The sequence below is a fragment of the Hypomesus nipponensis genome, chromosome 23 (assembly GCF_054491055.1).
Source record: "Hypomesus nipponensis isolate SF chromosome 23, ASM5449105v1, whole genome shotgun sequence".
In the NCBI taxonomy this organism is placed as follows: Eukaryota; Metazoa; Chordata; class Actinopteri; order Osmeriformes; family Osmeridae; genus Hypomesus; species Hypomesus nipponensis.
Genome location: NC_140383.1, coordinates 5,343,119 through 5,365,600, shown reverse-complemented (window position 1 = coordinate 5,365,600; position 22,482 = coordinate 5,343,119). Strand labels below are relative to the sequence as shown.

Genomic DNA, 22,482 nt, shown 5'->3' with positions numbered 1-22,482 from the left:
AAAGGAAGCTTTCTGTTCAGTGTTACATTATTGGGAGTTGGTGGACACTAGGACCCTGGATTTCTTGGCAGCACGTCTTTTGTACATAGCAGTCCTCATCATCTCCAGCTGGGAGATAAGGCTGGACTGGGATGTGAGTTTACGTGGGCTGAGTGGCTGTTGGTAGGTGATGATGGATTGGATTTTCTGTAGAAATGAGTAGATCTCGGCACTCTTCAGCTGGAGGTGCCTCTGGATCAAGTCTGGTCCTGGCAACATCAGGCCTTCATCTGGATCCAGCTGTAAAATGAACAAGATCATGATATACCTAATCACATTGAAGCATTGTTATTCTTATGACAAAGGCATTATAACTCACCTTGAATCTGGACCCCACGTTGAGACGCACACTGCATTTGTGAGAGGTGAAGGTGAGATAAATGCAGTCCTGGGTCTGAATGCGGATCTCAATGTTGGGGTTCAGGGTGAGACAGAGGGGCTGGATGGGAGGGGCGTGGACATGGTGTTCATGGTCAGTCCAACTCCAGCGCCTTCTCAAAGCCCCTGTATCACTGCAAGAAGTGCCTCCCAACGGTGTCAAGTTCACCCTGGCAAAACCCAACTGGTCAGGTACTAACTAACATACTGCATCTACTGCAGAACATTCAGAGGCTGACAGGCTGAAATGTGTAAATTATGCATCAGCTTGCCTACTCAATACATACCATATAAGGCCATTTGGATGATAGCAGGTAGACTGGCCCTTAGAGGTGAATATCGCCTTGATGTCTGATTGGAGAGCTTTATCCGCTAATATCACATAGGTGAAATCGACAGCATTCACGGCACAAATGAGAATGGCAAGCCTGCCAGATGGATAGCTGGTGCATCATTCAGGGAATTGCTATACTAAAATCTTCAACAACGTAAAATGAAATCTCATCTCATAAAATCTTGAGTACAGCAATGGCCCACGTGTATTGTGGCAGCCCCAGAGCCAGCGGGGGAGAGAAGGACATCAGCACCACAGACAATAACTCATGCAGACGCTTGAGCGAATTATAGACACATTTTTCCCTTTTCCCGCTTCCAAGTCAGCTGATGGGAGACAGCGGCAGGAAGACAACAGCGATAAAAGGCACGGGATTCCACAGGCAGGTGAGTTTGAGCTCGTGGTGTGATTGGTGCAAGCTGGACTCTGGCAGAATTCAAATGTGTTTTGATAACATTGTTCTGACATCTGTAGACAGATGTAACCCGATTGAAGGAGTATTTTAAGATTCCTGGATAATCCTCTTGACGAAGAGGATCCTCTGGAAGAAATTCTTATATAGTTTTGGTACTTGGGTTCGAAAACCTTTTGGTATTAAATGCACTTGCCGTGCTTAAACTTGCCTCTGGAACGAGTGTCCATTTCTAAGCTGTGTACAACTCACCCCTGTTCCACTCAGTGGTTGCCACAGTATCTGTAAGACACTTCACACATCCCTAGAATGCTCTCCAGAAGGATACAAAACCTGTCCCGTCCCATCTGGGAATATTGTGAGAAACGTTTGACCACTGTCATAGAGCCTGATAAGTGTGTCCCTTTTCTGTGGGACCAAAGTGGTTTGATGCAATGACACAAGATGCAGACTGACAGTATCAATATAACCATGTCATCTTTGCACTATACAGTTTGTTCAGTGAGAAGGTCTCTGGTATTTGTTCACCTAATCTGATTAGTGGGAGACGGTCATTAACAGTTTACCTTGTGTCCTTGTTCCTCCTCAAGCGGGGTGACAGTGTCTGGAGGATTAATGATCTTCATCTCAGCGAGTGAACACCTCTCAGCAGTGAACACCTCGTTGGAGAGTCGATAGCAGATGGTGTTATGCAACTTTGCTTCAACTCCTGCAATGTTAAAAGCATTAACACGGTGAGGAAAGACGATCAATAAAAGCAGAAAGATGTCAAAGATGTTTGTCCCTGCTCTAGCCAATGTTTTCATTTCATGAGAGGATAAAAGCATGTTAAGCACAGAATGTACTAGTGCTCTCAAAACTGAGTTCATTTAAGTGGGGGACTAACTTTTTCTACCTGAACACGTGCAGTTAGATGATCCTGTCTGTGTCCTCTGTATTTCCCATTCCTTCAGCCTGAGGTTTGTTGCAAGAGGAGCACCATTTAGCTTCTTGCAATGAGTTAACGCACTTCCTCTAACATTACAATGAATTACAGTCTTGGATTTAGAACCATTTAGCGTTGCATCAGTCACAGTCTCCACTGATGCTGACCTTTGCTCGGCCAGATCCTGTGCTCCTTTGAATGGAAGGTGAGAGATGGTATCCATGGTAATATCTTCTTCCTTCAATAAAAACATTGCTTTGATTTGATTGGAACTTCCATGACATCTCCCAGCAGAACAACTGGGAGGCAAAACCCAGTCAGACCCTGGAGAGGCACAGCTAGACATTGCTCTGTAGCCTTATATGATAATGACATTGCGATTTGTTTTATTATATATACTGTAGATGTTCTGTTTATTTTCTGTTGAGTTATTTATTTTATGATCCTGCTGGATTATTTTTTTTTAAGGCAACTTTTACAGTGGCTCCACTTCTAGCTCCACTTGAGACTTTGATGTTTGTGTATGGTGCTGTTCTAATACATTTGGGAAAATGAAGCTGACTTAATGTGGTTCAATGCATTCTTAGAGCTTTTCTATCTAAGAGAAATCCACTTTTTTTTCATGTGCACGATACCTTTTCACATAAAACAACTATACTGTTGGTATCCAGAGTATACAGAGCCATCTCATGGTCTCTTGCACATGTGACAAGTGTACCTACGATAATAAAACAGTCGCTTTTATAGGTAAGTACAAACTTGAAAGAGGAAGATACTCACCTCTTCTGGTGTTGAATGTTTCATCTGGTCTCTGAGGACGGCAGGTTTTTGGAACTGCTGGCAGTACTCACAGGGGATGGAGTCCAGATTGTTCTCCAGCAGGTCTCCTGCGGAATCCGAGCTAGATACTCCAGCAATCTGCAAGCATGTCAGTCAGAGAGCTGTTGAGATCACAAATGCAATGTCATAAAAGTTGAATGAGCTTAATTGCACTTATCACAAACTGATTTTTGGTCTTTTACCATGTCACAACTGGGGGGAGACTGTTTGTGTTCTCCTTGGACCGCTAGACGACCCGAGGGAACCTTGCTTGTCATGTCCGCCACCCTGTTATTTAGAGATTGCACCGCCGCAGATCCTTCTGTCTCCAGAAGAGTCTGAGGCAAAACAATGACAGCTTATGATTTATTAAATGTTCTAGGAAGTGTCACTAATGCTCAGTGTGAATAAGTACTCAAATAAACTAACAAATAAGATGCTGTCTAGATTATATTTGTCACCTGAAATAGCTGTGTACTGTACCTGGGTGTTAGGGGCGGTTTCTATAGCGTGTGGAATGGTCAAGGATTCCTCTACTGGTTTTGAAACGTTTTTGACAGTTTGATCATCTGCAAAGGGAGAAATAGAGTGAAGTGATAAAATAAACAACAATATGTTTATTAATACACACACTTTGAGAACTTTCATATGTCACGCGAGTCGACCATCCTGCTGTCGTACGTGTATGAAGCTTGTTCCTACTGCTCTTGGCCACCCAATCCCAGTCAGTCTGCGATTTGGTGCTTGCTCTGATGACAACTCTGCCATCAAATGCATGGACCTCCTCATATTCTGAGAGATCTCCGTTGGATGATGCCCTTAGAATTCCATGATAACGATTAACTTTAAGTCATTTTATCAAATAATAAAATTGTTGAGAAACTTCTGACTGTTGGGTTTTTTATTTAATTTGTATCAATGGCTATAGCCTACATTTACCAATCCTACATTTACAAAAAATGGCTGAATTGCAAACCTTGAGTTTATATTCTGAGCGCCTGTCCTCAAGTCTATCTGGAACTTCTCATCTAAGGGCAGGTTAAAAGGAACGCATTTGCTGGTTACTGTTCTGTGCCGACTTTGCGCCAGTCACCAATGAGTAACAAAAGGCTTACCTGCGCCCACGCAGACTTTGTCGGTCTCCCCGTCCATTTGGCTACAATGCTGAGTGCTTTCAACATAGTACTCAACATTGCAACTGCTGCTGTAAAGCGAACCTGTACCATCGATCTGTTGCTCCAACTCTTGCACGTTTTCAACGGTGAGTTCAAGAGAAGATGATGATTTAGTGTGAACTAATGACGACGGTGGTCCCTCCTCATCTTCACAGCTGGACCGTTGACTCATTGCAACAATGAATGAAATGCTTGAAACCGTACTTCAGAGTTATAGACAAGTTTACGTTTCTCAACTTGTCCAAGTTTACGACCTCCGTTTGTTTTCTTGGCAGCTGCATGTTGGTGCCTTCTGCTGTCATAGCAACATGAACGTCAACATGTCAACACAACATAGGCTTTAGGCTACATAAAACTGTTACAGTGAAAATTAAATATTTTCATAAAAATCTATCCTAGTTTTGATTCCTTTTTATTAACATTGAAAATGGAAGATGGACATTCTGAGTATGTGCTCCTCTTGTGTTACAAGACCAAAATCCTCCTTGTGGCCAAGAACTAAATCAACAAAAATGCGCACAAAATAATCTTCCCACTAGAATAGACACTACCTGTAGTTTGTGCCAGTACTGTTTTTGTAGGTGTAAACCAACTGTAAATGCCGAAACATGCGAATGTATTTCAGTGAAAATGCGTTAAGATGTTTAAAGAGAAAAAATAATATTGCTGGAACTGACATGTTTGTAGCTGTATCAATTTTCTTTGGTGCAATATTTTTGATGGTTTGATTTCACAGTAATCCAAAAAGTTTAAAGATTACATTAAATTTTTTGTTATCATCCAATGGATTACTTCATTCCTACAACTATTCAGAAGATAACAGAAGTTAAAAAAAACAACGAGGAGGTTATTTGCAGTCATTCTAGATTTATTTCGAGGCCATCAGTGCTTTCGTCCTCTGAGGAGACCTCGGTTTCTCCATTTGCCTCCTAAGCCTCTGCATCTGGGCAATAAGGCTGTACTGGGGTTTAATGTGGTGGGGATTTTCAGAGTGCTGGTAGGCCATGCAGGTCTGGATCCGGTCCAGCAGAGAGTAAATCTCCAGGCTTTTCATTTGGAGATGTCTCTGCAGGGTGTCTGGCCCCGGCATCAGAAGGCCCTCTGGATGAGTGAGCTGCATTGACGGAAAAAAAAACAGACCATTTGTAATGGAGCTTGTCTATGGACAGCAACACAGTTCCATCTATCTGTTTGTTAAAACGTGTTTTCAATGCTGTCCCTTGCAATGGCTAAAAAGGCTGTCATCGCCGCAAACTCAATTTACTACCATAGCAACCAACCTTGAGCTTGGAACCAACATTAAAACGCACTCTGTGCTGACGTGACGAGAAAGCAAGGAAGATGCGGTCCTGTGTCTGAATGCGGAGGCTGACATTGGAGTTCAGACCTAGACAGATAGGCTGGAAAGGAGGGGCTTGGATTTGAGGCTCAAGGTCTAACCAACTCCAGCGGCGTCTCAAAGCCCCTGTCTCGCTGCAACAGCAGCCTCCAACTGCAGTCAGGTTCACCCTTGAAACACAGATTATACACACTGTACTGTCTATTGTACTGTTTACACATTCAGTATTGTTTCCACATACTGTACTGTTCACACAAAGTCTAAACATGACAGTCCATAATAAATAGGTTATATTCATCTGAACAGTGTCTTATCTGTTTTGTATGTGTGTCAATATTTTACCATACGAGTCCATTGGGGTGATAGCATGTAGACTGACTCTTTGTAGTCAAAATGGCAAGCATTTTGGGTTCAGAGTCCTTGTCCTCCATGATAATGTAGGTGATGTCAGTAGCTTTCACAGAGGAGATTATGATAGCAGCCTTTCCCGATGGATAGCTTTATCTCCATTAAGAAACATTGTTTCTTATCATGAAGTTAGTGGTGAAGCCTCCTGTTATGTATTTCTGAGGTACACAGGCTTGCTCTCTTCATTAAGTCTAATTAAAAGGATACAACACATTACCCGTTCCATCTGGGTATAAAGCGATGAAAGGTTTGCCATCTGGATAAAGCCTTAAAATCACATGCTTTCTCTAGAGCCCAAACCAAAATATGTCTCACTCGTTATAGATACAGCCTTTCATGAAAGACACTCATCAGACTCCAATCACACTGGCCTTGTCCTGCAACATCCCTTGGCCTAGAGGATTATAATTTTGCTCAATGCAGAAGCGGATGAACTGTCGTTTTGGTTAGACCTTTCTGATTCCTTTTCACAGACGTATCATAGGAAAAGAGACCTTGGGTTGTATCTGGGCATTGTTGACAGTGTGTTGGCACAGATTCATACCCTATGCTGTGCATCTGTCTCCTTCTGAAGGGTGAATAAGTTTGAGGTATCTATGATATCCATGTAGGGGAAATGTGGCTCCTCGCGAAAAATCCAAACCTCATTGGACAATCTGTAGGTGATGGTTTTGATCTGAAGTCCACCTGCGAAGATTGAGGGAAATGCCAGAGTATTGACATTTAGTCTGGGAGATATATGCTCAATATCACATCCATCATTTATAACCATTTTATATAGTCTGCCTAATTCCTGTGAGAGTTCAAAGATTGACTTTTACCTGAGAAAAATCGATTCTGATTGCCTGTTTTCTGTACCCTCTGAAGCTCCCATTCCCGCAACCTAAAGCGAAAAATGAGTTGAAATGGATGTTGATTTCTCCACCAACAGAAGGAGAGGGCTAGACATTACACGGCTAGGCTTAAGAGCAAACGGCAGAAAATAAAGATCCCAAGCCACCTTCTTTTTTGCAAAACTTTGACGGAAAAAGTAGTTCCCTCTGCGCACTGAACATTTTGGATTTAGGAGGACCAATTACACCAAAGTTGGCTGAGGCCTTTTATCACAGAAGTAGAGCCAATGGCTGCATGGTGTTCAAATAGCTGGCATCAAAATGGACAGGGCACAACATCAATTAGACCCTCTCACCTCTGGTCTGCCCGCTCCTTTGCGACTCTCTTCTCCTTCTTGCTCATGAAGGGTGGGTGCGGGCCCACATCAATCTTCCTGTTCGCCTCAACAGCAGCTAATGCTCGCTCCTTTTCCAGCAGAAACTCCCTCATTTTCACTGCCCGCTCACAGCAAAAGAGCTGGGATTGGAGGAAAGAAAATAGCAAGATCACATCAAAGCATTTCTATGGGTGGCAGTCAGAGAGCTCTTAATTCAATTCATATCTACAATCTTAGCAGCATGTGATCGGAACCAAGAGTCTTACGTGGAAAAAAGAGAGAATTTAATCATTCCAGTCTCTCACCGAAAATGAGATCAAAAGCCTTGGAGGAACCATTGTGGCTTGCATTGATTTGCTTTAAATGTATAGTCTGAAAGAAACAAGCAGCACTTACCAACTCCAGGTCAGGATTATTTTCCAATTCCTCTCGACTTATAAAGGGCTTACTGGCCTGTTGGCAGTAGTCACACAAAACAAACTCTTCCCCTTCAGACGGCTTCCTTGGAGAATCAGTAGTGGACACATCTAGCACCTGCATAGTAAATGAAAAGGCAAGGTCCACAATCTCTGTTGTATTTCTACAAAATAATTGGTTGTGATAAGTATGTTCTGATTTATAATGACAATGATATGCAATTTAGTCTTTCATTTACCTTTTTAAAGAGAACGCAGGGTTGTTTAGACTCTGGCTTATACGCCAGCAGGCTGGGGGGCCCTACGACTGGTATGTCATACTTCTCATCCCCAGTTGCAACATCCACATCTGTCTCTTCCTTCTTACAAATAAACAACATATTTTTTAGAATGTTTACCTGCTGTTGTGTCATGTACAGTGCCAGTTTGAAGTTGTACTCTGTTACCACCATGTTGCAACTGTACCTCTGTATCAGGAGTAGTGACCCATTCCACCAAGTGTGTCAGCAATTTCTCTTCGGGCTCTGGCTCAAAGTTCTCGATTTTACTTTGAACTATTCAAAGAGAAATAATTAAGTGGAGGAGTTGACAGATGTTGAGTCATCCAGAGAGAGCTGTAGAAAGGAGTGACCCGTTCGCACCCAAACAGTCTGACAGTGACTACCTTGACAGCTGTCTGAGAGCTTCTGCTCCACCCACTCCCAGTCTGTCTGAGTGTTGGTGCTCACTATGGTGATTGCTCTGCCGTCCAGTGCGTGAACCTCAATGCACTCCGGTGAGATATTTTTTTTAGTCACGCTGGACAGGGTAAGAGCACAGAGGTCTCTAAGTCGTGCAAACATTTTAAAGAACATAATTTCCATATGTTTCACCCTGTTAATTAGTTCTAAATCATTAGTTTAGAAGAAAATGAATTCCCTTAAGTCATTGGTCTAAACCATTAAACCTAAATAATGTCCTACATTATTGATTTCTGATTCGATCGCAGAGACCTGGTACGGCTTTGTTGTCCTTTCTCCCCCACTGTAGCAAAAACAGGTTATAAAGGCTTTATGATATAATAATCAACATTTAGATCACAATTGTTTTAATAGTAGGCTATAACTACACTTATTTTATAGGCTAGCTAACCCACCTTTACCAAGTGGCCGTTGTTGAGGAGGGTGGTATTGTCACTAGTAACCTTCCTGATATAATCTGGTGCTATTTCAGACTTGCCAGAAAACGATGGGTGACTTTCGGTTACAATACGGTAGGCCTACCTGTGATTGGGTCTTGCGGATCGACAAAGGATATTTGCGTCTCGTGCCTTTGCACTTTATCCGTCAGCGGCTGAAAGTCGGGAAGGTCAGCGATGTCATGCTGCTTACAGTTTGGCGCACCAGCATCTGAACGGCTTGATGGCGACTGACTCATTCTGACAGTCAATCTCTGAGTCTTGACTTCGTTAGATTTGTTCACATGTGTTATTTTAGATTAACCAAAGTGGCGTCTGCTAATAGACTTGTTACATAGCAACAGTTAATTAAAAAACGACAAGTATAGAACCATAGATATGTATATATATCTATGTTTAGAACAAGGTTTTCATTCTAACCAAAAACTCGACGTTCCTGTATGAATTTATCTTGGATAAAATAATTTTACTGATTTAGTTATAAAATACAGTAGGCCTTTGTTGAACAGCATTTTCTTGCTCCTGATTCGTTTTTTCGTGAAGTTAAAAAAAACTGTTCAACTTGATGAATACCTGGACAATGATGCAATGCAAAGTGGTAGTCAACAAACTTCAGTATCTATCCAATGTAATGTGCCTAGGGCTGTGATTTCAGTGACAGATTCATGAGTAACGTTTCCAATAAAATCTCATGCTATAAAATCCTCCTTCATGGATACATGTTTAGGTTCCAGACAGCAGGCTGCAGCATCTGATGTGGTTGGAAGCTGAATCAATCTGTTTGAAGGTAAACTGACACATTTTCAAAGTTTTATATCAATAGTTTAACAGATAAACATCCTTGCTTCTTGTTGTGATCAATAAACCTAAGCTCTGCTTGATTAGGTTTTGGTAGCTCTCAAGGCTGGAATGTGTGCTTTAATGATTTCCATTCTCATTTCCAGCTTGGTGCCTTGAGGAAACATTTTACAGCCTTTTGAGGAAATCATCAACAATGGGGATTGTAGCTCTCACTGTCTGTCTACTGCTCGCTAAAGGAATGATCCCAGTCACTGCAGAGACCAATGATCAGCATTCACAACCATTCCCTGTAATTGAACTCTTCGAAACAACATCTCCTGGTGTTTCAGCAATGCCAGAAAACTCTAAATCTAACAACTATAGCCATGTATTTCAAGGTCCAGGCAAGAAAACATCACTCCCTCCAATGTGTTTACATTCTGCTGGAATTAGAGGCACATTCAAGTATATAAATACTGTAGTGTCCTTCCTAGTGTTTACAGTTGGTATAGTGGGAAATTCAGCCTTATTGAAAATCATTCATGAAAACAAATGTATGAGAAGTGGACCCAACATACTCATTGCCAGCCTTGCTTTAGGAGACCTAATGCACATTCTGATAGATATCCCAGTCAATACTTACAGGGTAAGTTGGAAGTGGTGATTTTCATTTTTATTACTGCATTAACATTGCACATGTTTACATACATTTTTGTCAATAACTTTGGAATTGAAGCAATAACAATACAATATTTATTCTCTTGTCTTAGCTGATAGCTGAGGATTGGCCATTTGGTTTGGTGCTCTGTAAACTGGTGCCTTTTATACAGAAAACCTGCGTTGGAATTACTGTGTTGAGCTTGTGTGCTTTGAGCATTGACAGGTAAGAGTCTAATTTCCTCGACTGTCAGAGACAGAATACAGATACAATTCTCTCATGATCACCAACATTCTATCCTGTAATGTTGTCTGCTGATGTCTACATTTATCCAAGCAGATTTATCTTTGTGCAAGGCCATGAAATGTTTTGCTTTGATTGTGTGATGTTTTGTTTGATTGTTATGGACGAGAGCCAGTCTAGCCTCATAATTCCACTATTGATTTTGTAGGTATCGAGCCGTGGCATCCTGGACTCAAATCAAAGGCATCGGAGTGTCTATGTGGACAGCAATAGAAATAATTTTGATATGGGTTGTGTCAACCATCCTGGCTGTGCCTGAAGTTGTTGGCTTTGATATGATAACAATGGACTATAAAGGACAGCATCTGAGAATCTGCCTGCTTCATCCCATGCAGACAACACAGTTCATGCAGGTAACATGTCAGTCCTCACAAAATGCTAAGCTAATACAACAAACAGGTCAATGCTGTATGTGTTTGATTTTGTTTGTCTTTTGATTTCAAATTCAGGGTATGCAGCTTGTAAGGGAAATACAAATTAAGAATTCTGTCATTTATGCTGTCAATGACAGCTCATTTTCTATTTAGTAAATCTCAGTCATTCCTTATATATATAGAGAGATTTTTTTTCTATTTCTCATGTCCAAAATGTGACTTTTACACACTATGAATGTGTATGCATTGACTTATATCAGCAGAGTAGCTTGCCTTATTAACAGACACCATGACTTTATCTTTGTATTGTTTTGCAGTTTTACAAAGCAGTCAAAGACTGGTGGCTCTTTGGATTCTACTTCTGCATGCCACTGGCATGCACAGCCATTTTCTATGCAATGATGAGCAGGAAAATACTGAAGAAGACAGACAATACAATCAACGACCACACCAAACAGGTCAGTTTGATCCCATTAAACGAAAAGCTGGGTAACTGTGAATTCTATGCATCCATTATAATTTAATATGCACATATGAATGACTACCATTGTGTATACAGTAAAATCTTTCAAATCTTTTACTCTTTTCTTTTTTCAGAGACGAGAAGTGGCAAGGACTGTCTTCTGCCTGGTGGTTGTGTTTGCTGTGTGTTGGTTACCTCTGTACCTCAGCAGAATCCTAAAACGAACCATATATGATGCGAAGGATCCCAACAGGTGTCAGTTATTGAGGTATGCTAGAACCATGCCCAACACAGTCATCAATGAGGGTATTTGTCCATTATGTCAGTGACTGTACCCAAATCCTTGTCTCTCGCAGTTTCTTTCTTGTCCTGGACTACATCGGCATCAATATGGCATCAGTAAACTCATGCATCAACCCGATCGCTTTGTACATGGTCAGCAAAAAGTTCCAAACTTGTTTCAAGGTAAGATTTGAAATTGTCCACATGACACAATGACCCCTAATAGAGCCAGGTCAAATATGACAGTTGCAATACATGTTGTGTGCACAGGCTGCAGGGTCCACTCTCACACTGTGACCTTTAACAACTTAACCTTTGTGGACAATAGCTCGAGACAGATTCACATCCCTGGGAAACAGGGATCAAAGGTCAAACACGAGCCTGACCGGTGACCCAGAGTGCACTCACAGGCGAAGAGTTTCTGTAGTGGACTGTGCCTTGTTACTGTCATCTACGGATCCTGTTAACGTGAAACGGATGAGGTGTGTGCTGTCATCCTCAGACCTACAGTGTGTGCTTCTATCCCTCAGGCATGTCTGTTCTGTTGGTGCACACCACCTGGACTAGTGATGCATGATGAGGTGCAGTCTATCATGAAGTCTAAGGTGCACGAGCCAGGCTCTGAGAACGGCAACGACAAAGCACAGAGAACACTGGAATGTTTGACATGACAGATACGCTCTACTGAAGTGTTATACTGTCTCACAGTGTGGTACTGTATTGGGATGTGATTTTATTATTTGAGGGAAGCCTCAATGGGACTTTAAATCACATCTAGATGATACTGTCAGTGACTTATTTAATTTAATTGTGTTAATGTTTTTTTGTGATATATTTGACCACTAATTATGAAGCAACTTATTAAAACTATGTAGAGTTTATGTGCCTGATGTGTATTGTAGTCTGTTCCTCGCAAAGTTTGCTCATTAGACATCTGTTCCAGGCTTAGGAAATGGTGAGTTGTAATTGATAACAAAAGTACCATTGAGTCAGTGTCTGTTGAGAGACTGTTGTCAATAGAACATCTGCTTTTAGCATGAGCAATGCAGACAGAGTGAGACTCCTCTGACTATTGCCCCCCAGGCCTTGACTCACTCCAAATCATTACCTCATGTTTTGACAACAACAAACCTTGTCTTACATATGACAGCTCTGAAATGGCTGTTTTAAGCAGTTGTTTACTTAGAAAACCTCAATTCACAAAGGGAGATCGCTTTTTTTCTTCTAGGTTCATATACAACACAGTCTCTCAGGAATGTCACAGCACCTCAAAATATCAAACTAATGATAATCTATACATAGCTCTAAACATAATCAAATTCTTTGTTTACATTTGTTCATGCTAATACCAGAAAAATGTCCAGAAAATGATTGGGACATAAATGTGCATTTGCCAATCTGAGAGTGACTGACAAAGCTTCCTACTCACATTGATGTAATATGCGTGTGTTGTGCCTTTGCCAGAGTTCACAATCACAGGGAAAAAATATCAAATTGAAGCCACTGGTGGATTCTGTCTTCACTGCTGAATGACTGATTGATGGTGGCCTATTTTTAATGCATTGTTAAATGTGTAATGCATGGAGACACTTTATAAAAGACCTGTGAGAGGGAAAGGAGGAAAACGGAGATGACAGAATGAGGTCAGAAGGAAGTGAGGGAGGGGGAGAGTTGACTACCTGATAGGTCTCGCTGTCACAGGACAAGGCAAGCAAAGATGACAAGGTTTTCCTCCACCTCCCCTTATCAATCTATGGATTTATTTTTGATCCAGGCATGAAGTTCTGAACCTATAAAAAGAAAGGATTCTCATTTTCAATTCTTTATGAAAATAGTATTTCAATACGGATTGTAATCAGAATGTAAGAAAGAAAGGACATTTCAAAATGACTCAATGGGTTTTTGTACTGCAAGTGTGTACATTTTTTGTATTTTGGTAGAGACAATTGCATGTAATACAAATTGCATGCAAGACTTAATTAAAGCAATTGATTTTAAATAAGTGATTTAATGTACATTTTAATCATCAACCCAATATCAAATCCATCATCTAACACATACATATTTGAAACAAACCTATATACTTTCATACATTTGAATTCTGAACCGATATGAAAAAAATATTCACAATGTGTAAATATGCTTGTTTTTCTCTTTTGTTCGCGCCTCTGCTCGCATCCACTGACCAACCACTAGGTTGCGCTGAAGATTAATTCAATTTAATTAATTTAAGAGGTGAGACAAGCCTCAAAAGAAAATGAAAAACAAATTCCGTGCTCTTAACATCAATGTTCATAATCTGAATCCTCAAAATGATTTAATCACTGCGTTTGTTAGCGAAATCACAATTGTAATCACGCAATTACAAGCTCGTTTGAACATCTCGTTCATGATGTGGATGTTGGTAATTAAAGTCTTTAGAAAAAATGCAAATACAGGAAGTCAGCGTCATGTTTTCCAGCCCACACATCTTTATTACTGCTTCAAACTCTGTTCTCTGTCCTCTCCTACAGTGAATGGGTACAGCCCTGCTGGTACAGCCCTGCTGAGATGCAGCTTTGCAACACAATCTATTTGTGTTGTTTGAGATCTAGCCGAATATTAACTAGAACATCTCATCCAAGCATAATATAAATTTTGGATAAAATCGTTGAAGTCGTTGGTGACAGCATTACGACTATACAAGATTATTATAATGTTTTGCTAGACAGGTCTATTTTCGGGTTATCCCCATATAACAGTGGTTTTAACAATCAGCTTTTTATTCATTGTCATGGATTTTTATTTTTATCTTTTGACTACTGTCTATGTCTTTCTACTTACCAAATGCTGAGCATTGTTTTGACACAGCAAATGCCAGTACACATCGTAACAACTGCTAACAAATGGTGTGGTGCTACCATGCCTCCCTGCAGTGTGAACTCATGACTGGCATATGACATTGAGACAATCATGGTCTTCGGTCCCCAGAGTGGCTGACGTCAGTGTCAACTTCTGTGTGAGAGCAGTTATCTGAGAGCGTCTCTGAGTAATCTCTAAACACACAAGACCCAGATAGGACTCCTCATGCAGATGCCAAGACTCCCCAGACTGTGGGTTTAATTAAACACTGTGAAATTAATTAATCAGCAGGGTAGCAGGTAAAGGGACTGTTCACTGCAACCACTCACACAGCCCAGACAAGTATTTCATGTGCAGTGACAGTTATTAATTTGCTGTATGTTTTATTATAGTGCATCATTATATATTGACGTAGGGAATACTAGAAGATCAAAAAAAAAAGGTTTTGGCATGAAAAACATTCTTGCAAATTATCAAAATAAAGGCTCCCAGAAATCAAAGTATAAACCTGTGTTTGATCTGTTCTATAAATTAATTTAAAAATTCAGTCTGTATAATAATTTGGTGCAAATTAGATGGAAATGAGATAAAATATTCATTTAGTTATCTGGGGAATCTGTCTGGAGGGCTTTTTAGTCTTCAGTCTGGCTCAAAATGCTGTCCATATGGCAATTATGTACAGTAGTGTTGCAGGAGGATTGGTCTGATGCCTACTGGCAGAGAGGAGTCTGCCTGTGACAAACTGCTTCTAGGATCTGATGTGAGTTGAGGAAGATAATGAGGCTGTTGTAATCCTTAAGTACAGCGCCTGCCCCTGGGGTGGCATATCTAAGCACCAAGGCTCTCATTGTTGCACGTGCTGCAGAGGATTAAAAAAAACACATTTACTTTCTTCTTCATAAACTTTGTCAGTACATCCAGCAACACTTTAGACAACTTGTGCTTTCATGGTGTAAGCCTCTTGACATTAGTGCGGAGGAGCTAGCTTTTGTGATGATTTTTGCCAATGCACATACAGAACAGGAGGCAAAAACAGAGGGGAGTTGTTAGAACACTGAGAAGCCCACAAAAACAATCACATTAAATTGCACCTTCGTTGGAACTGTCACTCACAGAAAATATTTTTTTTCCTTATTTTTGTAGAATTAACAACCACAAATGGTGGTACCAAAATGAAGCTGAATGTGTTTTATCTGTTGGCTGGTTACTTAAACCTCCCTCAAACAAGTCAACGCTATTCCACTGGCTGCTGACTTCTCTGAAGTCACATTGCTGTTTGGAAACTCCCACCCGCACAGCCATTCCTATTATAAAGGCCCCCGCCACAAATCATACACAATGCTCTACAATGGCCAGTTTACACCTACACTACACCTACTCAAAGGTTTAACGTTCAAGAGAAACAAATTCACTGAGCAAGACAGGCAAAGTCCAAGTAGTGAAGAAGGGACAACATTCACAGAGTAATGCTGGAAACAGGGATGATTTCAACCATGTTTCATTTCTTACAGTACTAATATATTTCTCTGGACGCAAGCAGATCAATATAAGCTATTTACAGTTTAACTCACTGAAATAAACAAGGCTGGACTCCTTGAACCGAACCAGCAGGCATTTAATTAATGGGCATTTGGGGCTTGCATACTAAATAAGAGAGAGAAGGCTGGCATCATAGCCTGAGGCAGGAAAACTTCAGAGAGAGACTGGCAAACAGCAGGGAGAATCAGACTACTGGGCAGAGCTGCTAGTGGTTACTGGACCATGGGATTAAAAAGCATTTAATCCATGTACCAAAACCATGCTCATTCCAACCATACCAAGGACAAGGATCAAAAAAAGTGTAGTCGGCTATGTTGATATTTCCATGGCAAAATTCATCTTGTGTTACAGGATTTTCTGAAAATGCCAGCAACAATAAAAAGCATTTCAGTGCTCTCTAGCGTAAAAACATAATGAGCAGGCCTAAAAGGTTTTTTGTGTACTGGTTTAGGTGCAAAGCGAACTGTCACTCCTGCTTATTCTATTCATGTCTGACTGTAATGGCAAACATGCAATCAAATGTAGAGAGTGCATGCACGAGTGGTTCACTTCACGCTGCTAATGCCTCAAAGGCTCAAACAAGCAGTTTTCAGACAGGTTATATTCCCATGTATTCATGGTGAGATCCATTGAGTGTGGAAGCTTGATTAGTCAGACTATATGTGCAACAATAAATCATTAGGCTAAGGCATGTCTGCTCTATAGGATGGAGATTGGTGTTGGTGCCAGTTAAAACCCTCCGAGAAAATAGGAGCAATTTGAGCTTGTGGTCATGCGGCTTCACCAATGGCGACTGCAGCACCTTGCCAGCCTGTCCTTGTTTTGATGGACAGTGATGAAAGCACAGGTGGATGTGAGAAGCGAGCAGAGCTCTCCCCCGCGCCGGGCAGCTGTGGACTCCTTGTCTATGGTTTCCCATTAGCACAGGAGTGGAGGTTCGCAGTCTGGCTGCTGGGCACAGCGGGTCAGTGCTCACAAAGCTCTGTTTGTTCCCTGGCCTGCAGGGCTCCCTGGGTAAGCATGGCTCCAGTGGTGAGACAAACAAAAAGGCGCCACTGTCTCCCACACTGGAGCTGCTTCTCCAACACATTCGTCTCTTCCCCTCAACAGGGGTACATTTCTCTCTTTAGAAGGGGGATGGCAAAAGGAAACAAGTTTTTCAAAAACACGGCCTCAGGATATCCAAACTTCTGTTATTCTGGGCAATGGATTTTTCTCAGTTTAAATGGCTTTTTTTTAGTTGCTTCTGGGGATGTTTTTCCTTTCTTCTTTGTGAGTTTTTCCTCTTCTTGTGTCTGGCTGGAGTCAGGTGTAGTTCTCTGTTTTTAGTTCCATGTCGTATAGTATATATTCAAGAGAAGAGTAGGGAGGAAACTGCTGACAGAAACAGGACATACAATAATTTACTCAGGTCTGAATTACTTGAGGACCATCGTTTATGACACCGAATTTCCGTTGAGACAATTCTGAGATCCAATGGGGTCAAAATGATCAATTAAACATTTCAGGCTACCTCTTGCTTTCACATACAGCATCAGGCTGGGATTTGAAAAGATGAAATAAAGTGCGGTCTTGCCTAGTCTTGCTCTGGCTGTCAGGTCAGAGATTCGACGTGGTGCTGCAATCTGCAGTCCAAGTATAACTCCATTATTGAGGGGACCTTAAAATGGGAGCCGTGTGACACACAGCGGGTTGATTTAGTTTAATGACCATGACAGTGACAGCGCTGTGATGGAAATTGGACTCCCCCTGCAAATTTACATCACTTCAGGGTACTTGGGGCTCTTTTAGCGGCTGCACTCCAGAGCACGAGCCATCAGGAGGTCCTGGATATGTCATGCTTGTCACCTTCCTTTAAGTGCATCTGCAGACGTGGGAGGGGGATTAATATTATATAGCCTACGGAGGCACAGGGACTGTCTTATCAGCACTGCAGATGTGATAAGCACCTCAACCCCTATGAAAAACCAGGAGAGATCTCCTCGCATGGAGACAAGCATCTCTTTGTGATGTTCCTTCACACTTCCTCGTCGCCTTCGATGCGGTTCTGGAGGCAGCTGCACTGTGATGCCATGTTGCTCTTGCTCTGATGGACGTGAGTCCTGCTGTGTCAGATCAGCTTGATCTCAATGTGGCCCTTTTCAATTATTTAGGGAGTTGGAAAATGATACGGATATGGATCTGATTTCTTTTTATTTCAGATAGAAGAAGATAGAAGAAATGTCTGAGATGTGTGCTACAATATAGGAAAGTAGGTAGGTGGGTGGGTCTTTGGGTAGGTACATATTAATCCCAGCGGAAATTGCAGCATTACAACAGTCCAAATAAAAAGAAATCAAAGTAAAAATGATTTTTTCAAATGCAAGCTGGGATGGTTTTTCTGTCATTATGTTACATGGTGGCTTAGCCTTTCCCCTTTGCTCTTGTTTTTTATTGAAATGTCACTTTTACTATACTGTCCCTCACGGATGCTCTGACACTCATCTCACATTAGTTCACATCAATGGAGATGTCAACGTGCACAAATGGCACTGCCCTAACCTGGTGTTGGTTTGTGAGTGGGAGTTGTAGTAACCACTGCTGTCACATCAGTTTGTACTGAAGGACCCAGCAGACCCCCAAAAAACAAAATGACTTAAAATGGATTGATCTCCAGGACATGAAGAACACTGTGTACTGTACTTGTCATTACTGTATGCATACCATGCAGTCATGTAAGATGTACATCATCTTTATTAAGCATTCGCATAGCCTTTGTACCCATTTCCATACGTTCCATCAAATACAGCACAGTACTTGAAGCATTGGTATGTAGTTAATGGTTTTTGTAAAAGACAGAGATTAATAGTGTATGTGGTTACTTGCAAATCTAAATCTAAATCTACCAACTGGGATTCTTACTTGTTCTCTCCAAAGTCTGTTTTCTCAGCCTGCTGAAAGAGAGTACGTGTTTTATATGCTAAATATTGTCTCAAGGGTCCAGGTGTAAATTTGTCCTAGCTGGCAGATTCTCACTAATGCTCTGTGGTCCCTGTTACATGCTAACAAGCTAAACTTGTCTGCTACATCAGGTATTTACAACCAAACACCATGTTACAAAATAAATATATGCATATAAATACACCATGGTGGAGCCTTAACTTAGAGCCTTAACTTCGAGCTGTAACTAAAGACATTTGGCATATTTGGCTTAATTGGTCCATTTAGGAGGAGAAAAGGGTATGCCCTCACAGAATACCTAATATGCGCGCCACCCACCAACGGCAAGGCAGAATCACTCTGCAGGCTACCTGGCAACCTCTGTAGTTGTAAGGCCAGGGCCAGTGGCCGTCCAGGGGCTCACATATCCTCTGACAGTGGGTGTAGCTGCGTCGGCATTCCGTGCAGCAAATCCCTTGATGGTCCAGCATGGGGTCAAAGGTCATGGAGCCTTCGTCTCCCTCCTGACTGCGCTGTGGAACAAGAGGTACATAATTCATGTTTGTGAAGGTAAGTTTATCCAAAACTGACTTAATTATCTAAGAAAGCCTGTTTATTCACTCACAAAAGTAGTTCAGTGCTTTATCAAGCTAATTAATTGCAGCAAGCAATTCTCTCACCCTTTCGTGAAAGAGGGCTATAAACATTAGATGGCAGTTATCACCTCTGCTTGTGACCTGAAATTGCAGCTGTTAATTTAACACCTACTCACCCACAACACCTACTGTAGATGAGTGGGCTTGATTTGCAAACTTCTTTATAACAGCTGTTGTGCTGAATTTTAAGTTATGTGAATGTATTATATAGTTTACCCTGGAATGGGATTTGTAAACTTGTACTTAATTGAGATGTTATGAATTCATAATGAATTTCTTTAGGGGTAGCTTACAGGCTTTGAATACAAGTTCATGTGAATTAAATATCTAATTTGGAAAATGTTACTGTCTTGCAATCAACACTTGCAGTGACAAAAACTCTCTTTAGTTACATGATAGGGGTTTTCTGGGTTGAAGCCTGACCCCACAACGGACGCTAACCCCCCCTCATCCTCCACCGCCCTTTCGGAGGTGCTGTTCTCCGCACGGCCCACGGTGTTCCTCTCCTCTGCAGCAGTCTCAAACTCCTCCATGTCAAGCTGACGCTTGGCACGCTGGGTGTCTCTCCTTCTCCTCTCCCCATCTGTTCAGGCAGCCACATGGGGACATGGGTACTGGGTCAACATCCACCAGACACCATACATGCCCAGAGAGCACCCTCCTCCATAGCCTCCACTCTGCTGAATAATTGAATTAGCTGCACCGATATCAAGATTTCTTGCATATTTCAAGATCATTGCTTTTTAATGTGACACAGGAGTTTTTGTATGTAAGTCTGTATACAGAAAGCGAGTTTACGATGTTAACCCTAACCCTAAAGTGTAACAACCTGTGCAGTACACCACTGACCCTTAAAGAAGAGACAAATCTTCTAGGCAAAGCAAACAGGTCAGGTGCATAACAAGTGTCAGTTCATATTTTGGGAGGATTTCCACACTCTTATCATAGTAATAAAATGGAGAAAGGTACTGTCGGGCCAAATAGTGTCCTAGGGCCAAATACTGTCCTACGTGACGTCACAATGCCTTTCCGAAGCAAGGACGCGTCCGTCGCTACGCCGACATTAAATCCCTGAATAGCTACGCGTGCTAGCAGGAAATTGTCATGGTTGCTATACTGTTTACTAGGTAGGAAGTTTTGTATTTAGGCTTATTTAAACCAGTGTATTCTACTCTAGGACACTTTGGCCTGACAGTACCTTTATGATAGGTTGGTTGGAGCCAGAAGATGGGCAGTCCTCCACAGTGGTCCAGGATGGTGGTGCTCAAAAAACTGGTGTCCTTCAGAGGGTGGTCCGCAGCCATCCAGATAAGAGACTCATCGTCAAACTTTACTGGCATGATCTCATCCGTCTGGCACCATAAGAGAGACTTAATGAGTCCAACCTCACAAGGGCATTGATATGGGCATCATTTCTCCATGAGCTATATAATGCTGTATTAATGCAGGTTAATGAATATACTAAAAGCTTATGTAGTTAGGAATATCAACATGTGTTTAATAAAATTCTAGTATCATATCATGAATGTCCACAGAGCAACGGTACCAGGTCAAACATCAATGACTGCTTGTTAAAAGAGTCCACGTCCGGAAGGCTGGCTTTGACTTGTGATTTAATATAGCACTTCTGTCCTCCAGAGAAGTGTATTCCAGTGATTCCCTGCATCAAGTTACAGACATGGCCTGTTAACACTCACAAGTTTGCTACTTTCCTAAGCACATGCCTCGTCTCCTGTGGCCTACTGGGAGGTGGGGAAATAAAGACTCACAATGTGGAAGTCATGGATCTCCACGGCCTCGTCACTCCCACTGCCAGTTCGAAACCTTTCGAGGTTATTATCTGAATCGATCTCCATGGTTCCCTCCTTTACCTTTCCATTAATGCTCATGCTATAGCGAACATTGTACACCTGCTACGATCAAAGTCAAATGTTAAAAAGTTATGCACATGCATTGATTTTAACACTTGCAAACTACTGTATAGCAACAATTGCAGTCTTGAACCCAGTTCCCATGATACAGTTGAGCATCCTGAGTGTTCTCCCATGCTACACTTAAAAGGGCCGTCCAATCACCGTTGATTTGAATAGAGCACCTTGGTGGAAGAGAGCAGACCTTGACAGAAATCTATCCTGAGATGTTTGCCCTACAGGTGAGCTCATTAGAACACAAATAAATATTCAAGCACCTTTAATGAGACAGACCACAGTTGCATTCCAAAATTATTCACAAAGAGAACTTTGGCTGGAGTGATTCATATTCCTAATGTCACTGAAAGATAAAACAAATCAAAGTATTGTGGGTCTATTCAAGATAGCCCTCAAAATACATTTTAGCGAATACGGTCTTAGTCAGTAAAATGTCAGTAATATATGTTTATATACAATATACCGTATACTTGTTTAGAGCTGTACGCAAACTGAATGTGATCATTAGGAGGAGGTTACTAGTCTTACACCTTTTGGTCCCAGGGTTTCACGTAGACCACTAAACTAGCCTTCAAAAGTATTTCGTGTCAGAAGAAGATATGAGTCAAAGTAACCTTACCTGTCAGTTCAGCATGCATACTTTTATACGTCTAGTAATAGATAAGGTATCTTACACTTCTGTCACTTCCTTTCCATAGGTAGAAAGCTCCGATGGCTCCGCAAAACATCAGTATTGCACCGATAACGAGAGCCGCACCACCAAACCACAGTTGACGACCAAATGCGGCGGGAGACCGTGTCCCGCTGTATGTCTTTGCAAAGGTTAGAATTCGGAATGAGCAACAGTAAAGGCAACAACAACAAGCTGTGCATCGTGATGTCAATTCAGAATAGGACTAGGCCTACAACTGTGCAAATCGACTTGATCTAGCTGACAAAAGCTTTAACAACTCTTAATTCATTTTAGAACGTAACTTTTGTTTAATCAGTTTAATTTTAGTTACCGGTGGCATGCATTGCTCGAAATCCTGCGATCCAGCAGTAGCTACTTTCTCCGATGTCTCTCTCATGATGCTGTCTGTAAGTATTTTAGCCACTGATGTTGAC

At 41.5% G+C, this 22,482-nt stretch overlaps 4 protein-coding genes across 10 annotated transcripts; 1 reads left to right on the top strand and 3 right to left on the bottom strand.

Annotated features, from left to right (window-relative positions):
* Positions 1-12: 12 nt before the first annotated feature.
* Positions 13-4,391, bottom strand: LOC146233762 (uncharacterized). 2 transcript variants are annotated; one of them, XM_084689478.1, is made up of 13 exons: positions 4,023-4,391; positions 3,884-3,935; positions 3,589-3,725; positions 3,391-3,476; positions 3,111-3,245; positions 2,869-3,006; positions 2,256-2,326; positions 2,050-2,117; positions 1,730-1,872; positions 1,492-1,571; positions 705-860; positions 359-587; positions 13-279 (listed from the first exon to the last, which is right to left on the bottom strand). In XM_084689478.1, exons 1-13 carry the CDS (start codon positions 4,252-4,254, stop codon positions 28-30), a joined length of 1,779 nt encoding a protein of 592 aa, XP_084545604.1. In that variant the 5' UTR covers positions 4,255-4,391; the 3' UTR covers positions 13-27. The 2 variants fall into 2 exon arrangements, with proteins under 2 accessions (XP_084545604.1, XP_084545605.1); XM_084689479.1 differs by having other exon boundaries at positions 2,059-2,117.
* Positions 4,392-4,940: 549 nt separating this feature from the next.
* LOC146233761 (glutamate-rich protein 6-like) lies at positions 4,941-8,975 on the bottom strand. Of its 3 annotated transcripts, none has more exons than XM_084689470.1 (13): positions 8,718-8,975; positions 8,418-8,478; positions 8,120-8,253; positions 7,921-8,009; positions 7,695-7,817; positions 7,436-7,573; positions 7,019-7,179; positions 6,651-6,712; positions 6,374-6,516; positions 6,037-6,116; positions 5,764-5,919; positions 5,363-5,591; positions 4,941-5,196 (listed from the first exon to the last, which is right to left on the bottom strand). In XM_084689470.1, the coding sequence occupies exons 1-13, from the start codon at positions 8,869-8,871 to the stop codon at positions 4,951-4,953; spliced, it is 1,776 nt and encodes a 591-aa protein (XP_084545596.1). In that variant the 5' UTR covers positions 8,872-8,975; the 3' UTR covers positions 4,941-4,950. The 3 variants fall into 3 exon arrangements, with proteins under 3 accessions (XP_084545596.1, XP_084545598.1, XP_084545597.1); XM_084689472.1 differs by having other exon boundaries at positions 5,393-5,591; XM_084689471.1 differs by having other exon boundaries at positions 7,695-7,814.
* ednrbb (endothelin receptor type Bb) lies at positions 8,591-12,326 on the top strand. Of its 3 annotated transcripts, none has more exons than XM_084689474.1 (9): positions 8,591-8,707; positions 9,360-9,419; positions 9,577-10,058; positions 10,183-10,295; positions 10,522-10,726; positions 11,065-11,205; positions 11,345-11,478; positions 11,567-11,675; positions 12,023-12,326. In XM_084689474.1, the coding sequence occupies exons 3-9, from the start codon at positions 9,627-9,629 to the stop codon at positions 12,161-12,163; spliced, it is 1,275 nt and encodes a 424-aa protein (XP_084545600.1). In that variant the 5' UTR covers positions 8,591-8,707; positions 9,360-9,419; positions 9,577-9,626; the 3' UTR covers positions 12,164-12,326. The 3 variants fall into 3 exon arrangements, with proteins under 3 accessions (XP_084545600.1, XP_084545599.1, XP_084545601.1); XM_084689473.1 differs by lacking the exon at positions 8,591-8,707 and adding an exon at positions 8,980-9,260; XM_084689475.1 differs by lacking the exons at positions 8,591-8,707; positions 9,360-9,419 and having other exon boundaries at positions 9,582-9,722; positions 10,036-10,058.
* A 6,324-nt stretch (positions 12,327-18,650) lies between these two features.
* LOC146233759 (leukocyte cell-derived chemotaxin 1-like) lies at positions 18,651-22,482 on the bottom strand. Of its 2 annotated transcripts, none has more exons than XM_084689334.1 (7): positions 22,380-22,482; positions 22,050-22,187; positions 21,217-21,360; positions 20,994-21,107; positions 20,646-20,799; positions 19,840-20,030; positions 18,651-19,324 (listed from the first exon to the last, which is right to left on the bottom strand). In XM_084689334.1, exons 1-7 carry the CDS (start codon positions 22,443-22,445, stop codon positions 19,100-19,102), a joined length of 1,032 nt encoding a protein of 343 aa, XP_084545460.1. In that variant the 5' UTR covers positions 22,446-22,482; the 3' UTR covers positions 18,651-19,099. The 2 variants fall into 2 exon arrangements, with proteins under 2 accessions (XP_084545460.1, XP_084545461.1); XM_084689335.1 differs by having other exon boundaries at positions 21,217-21,357.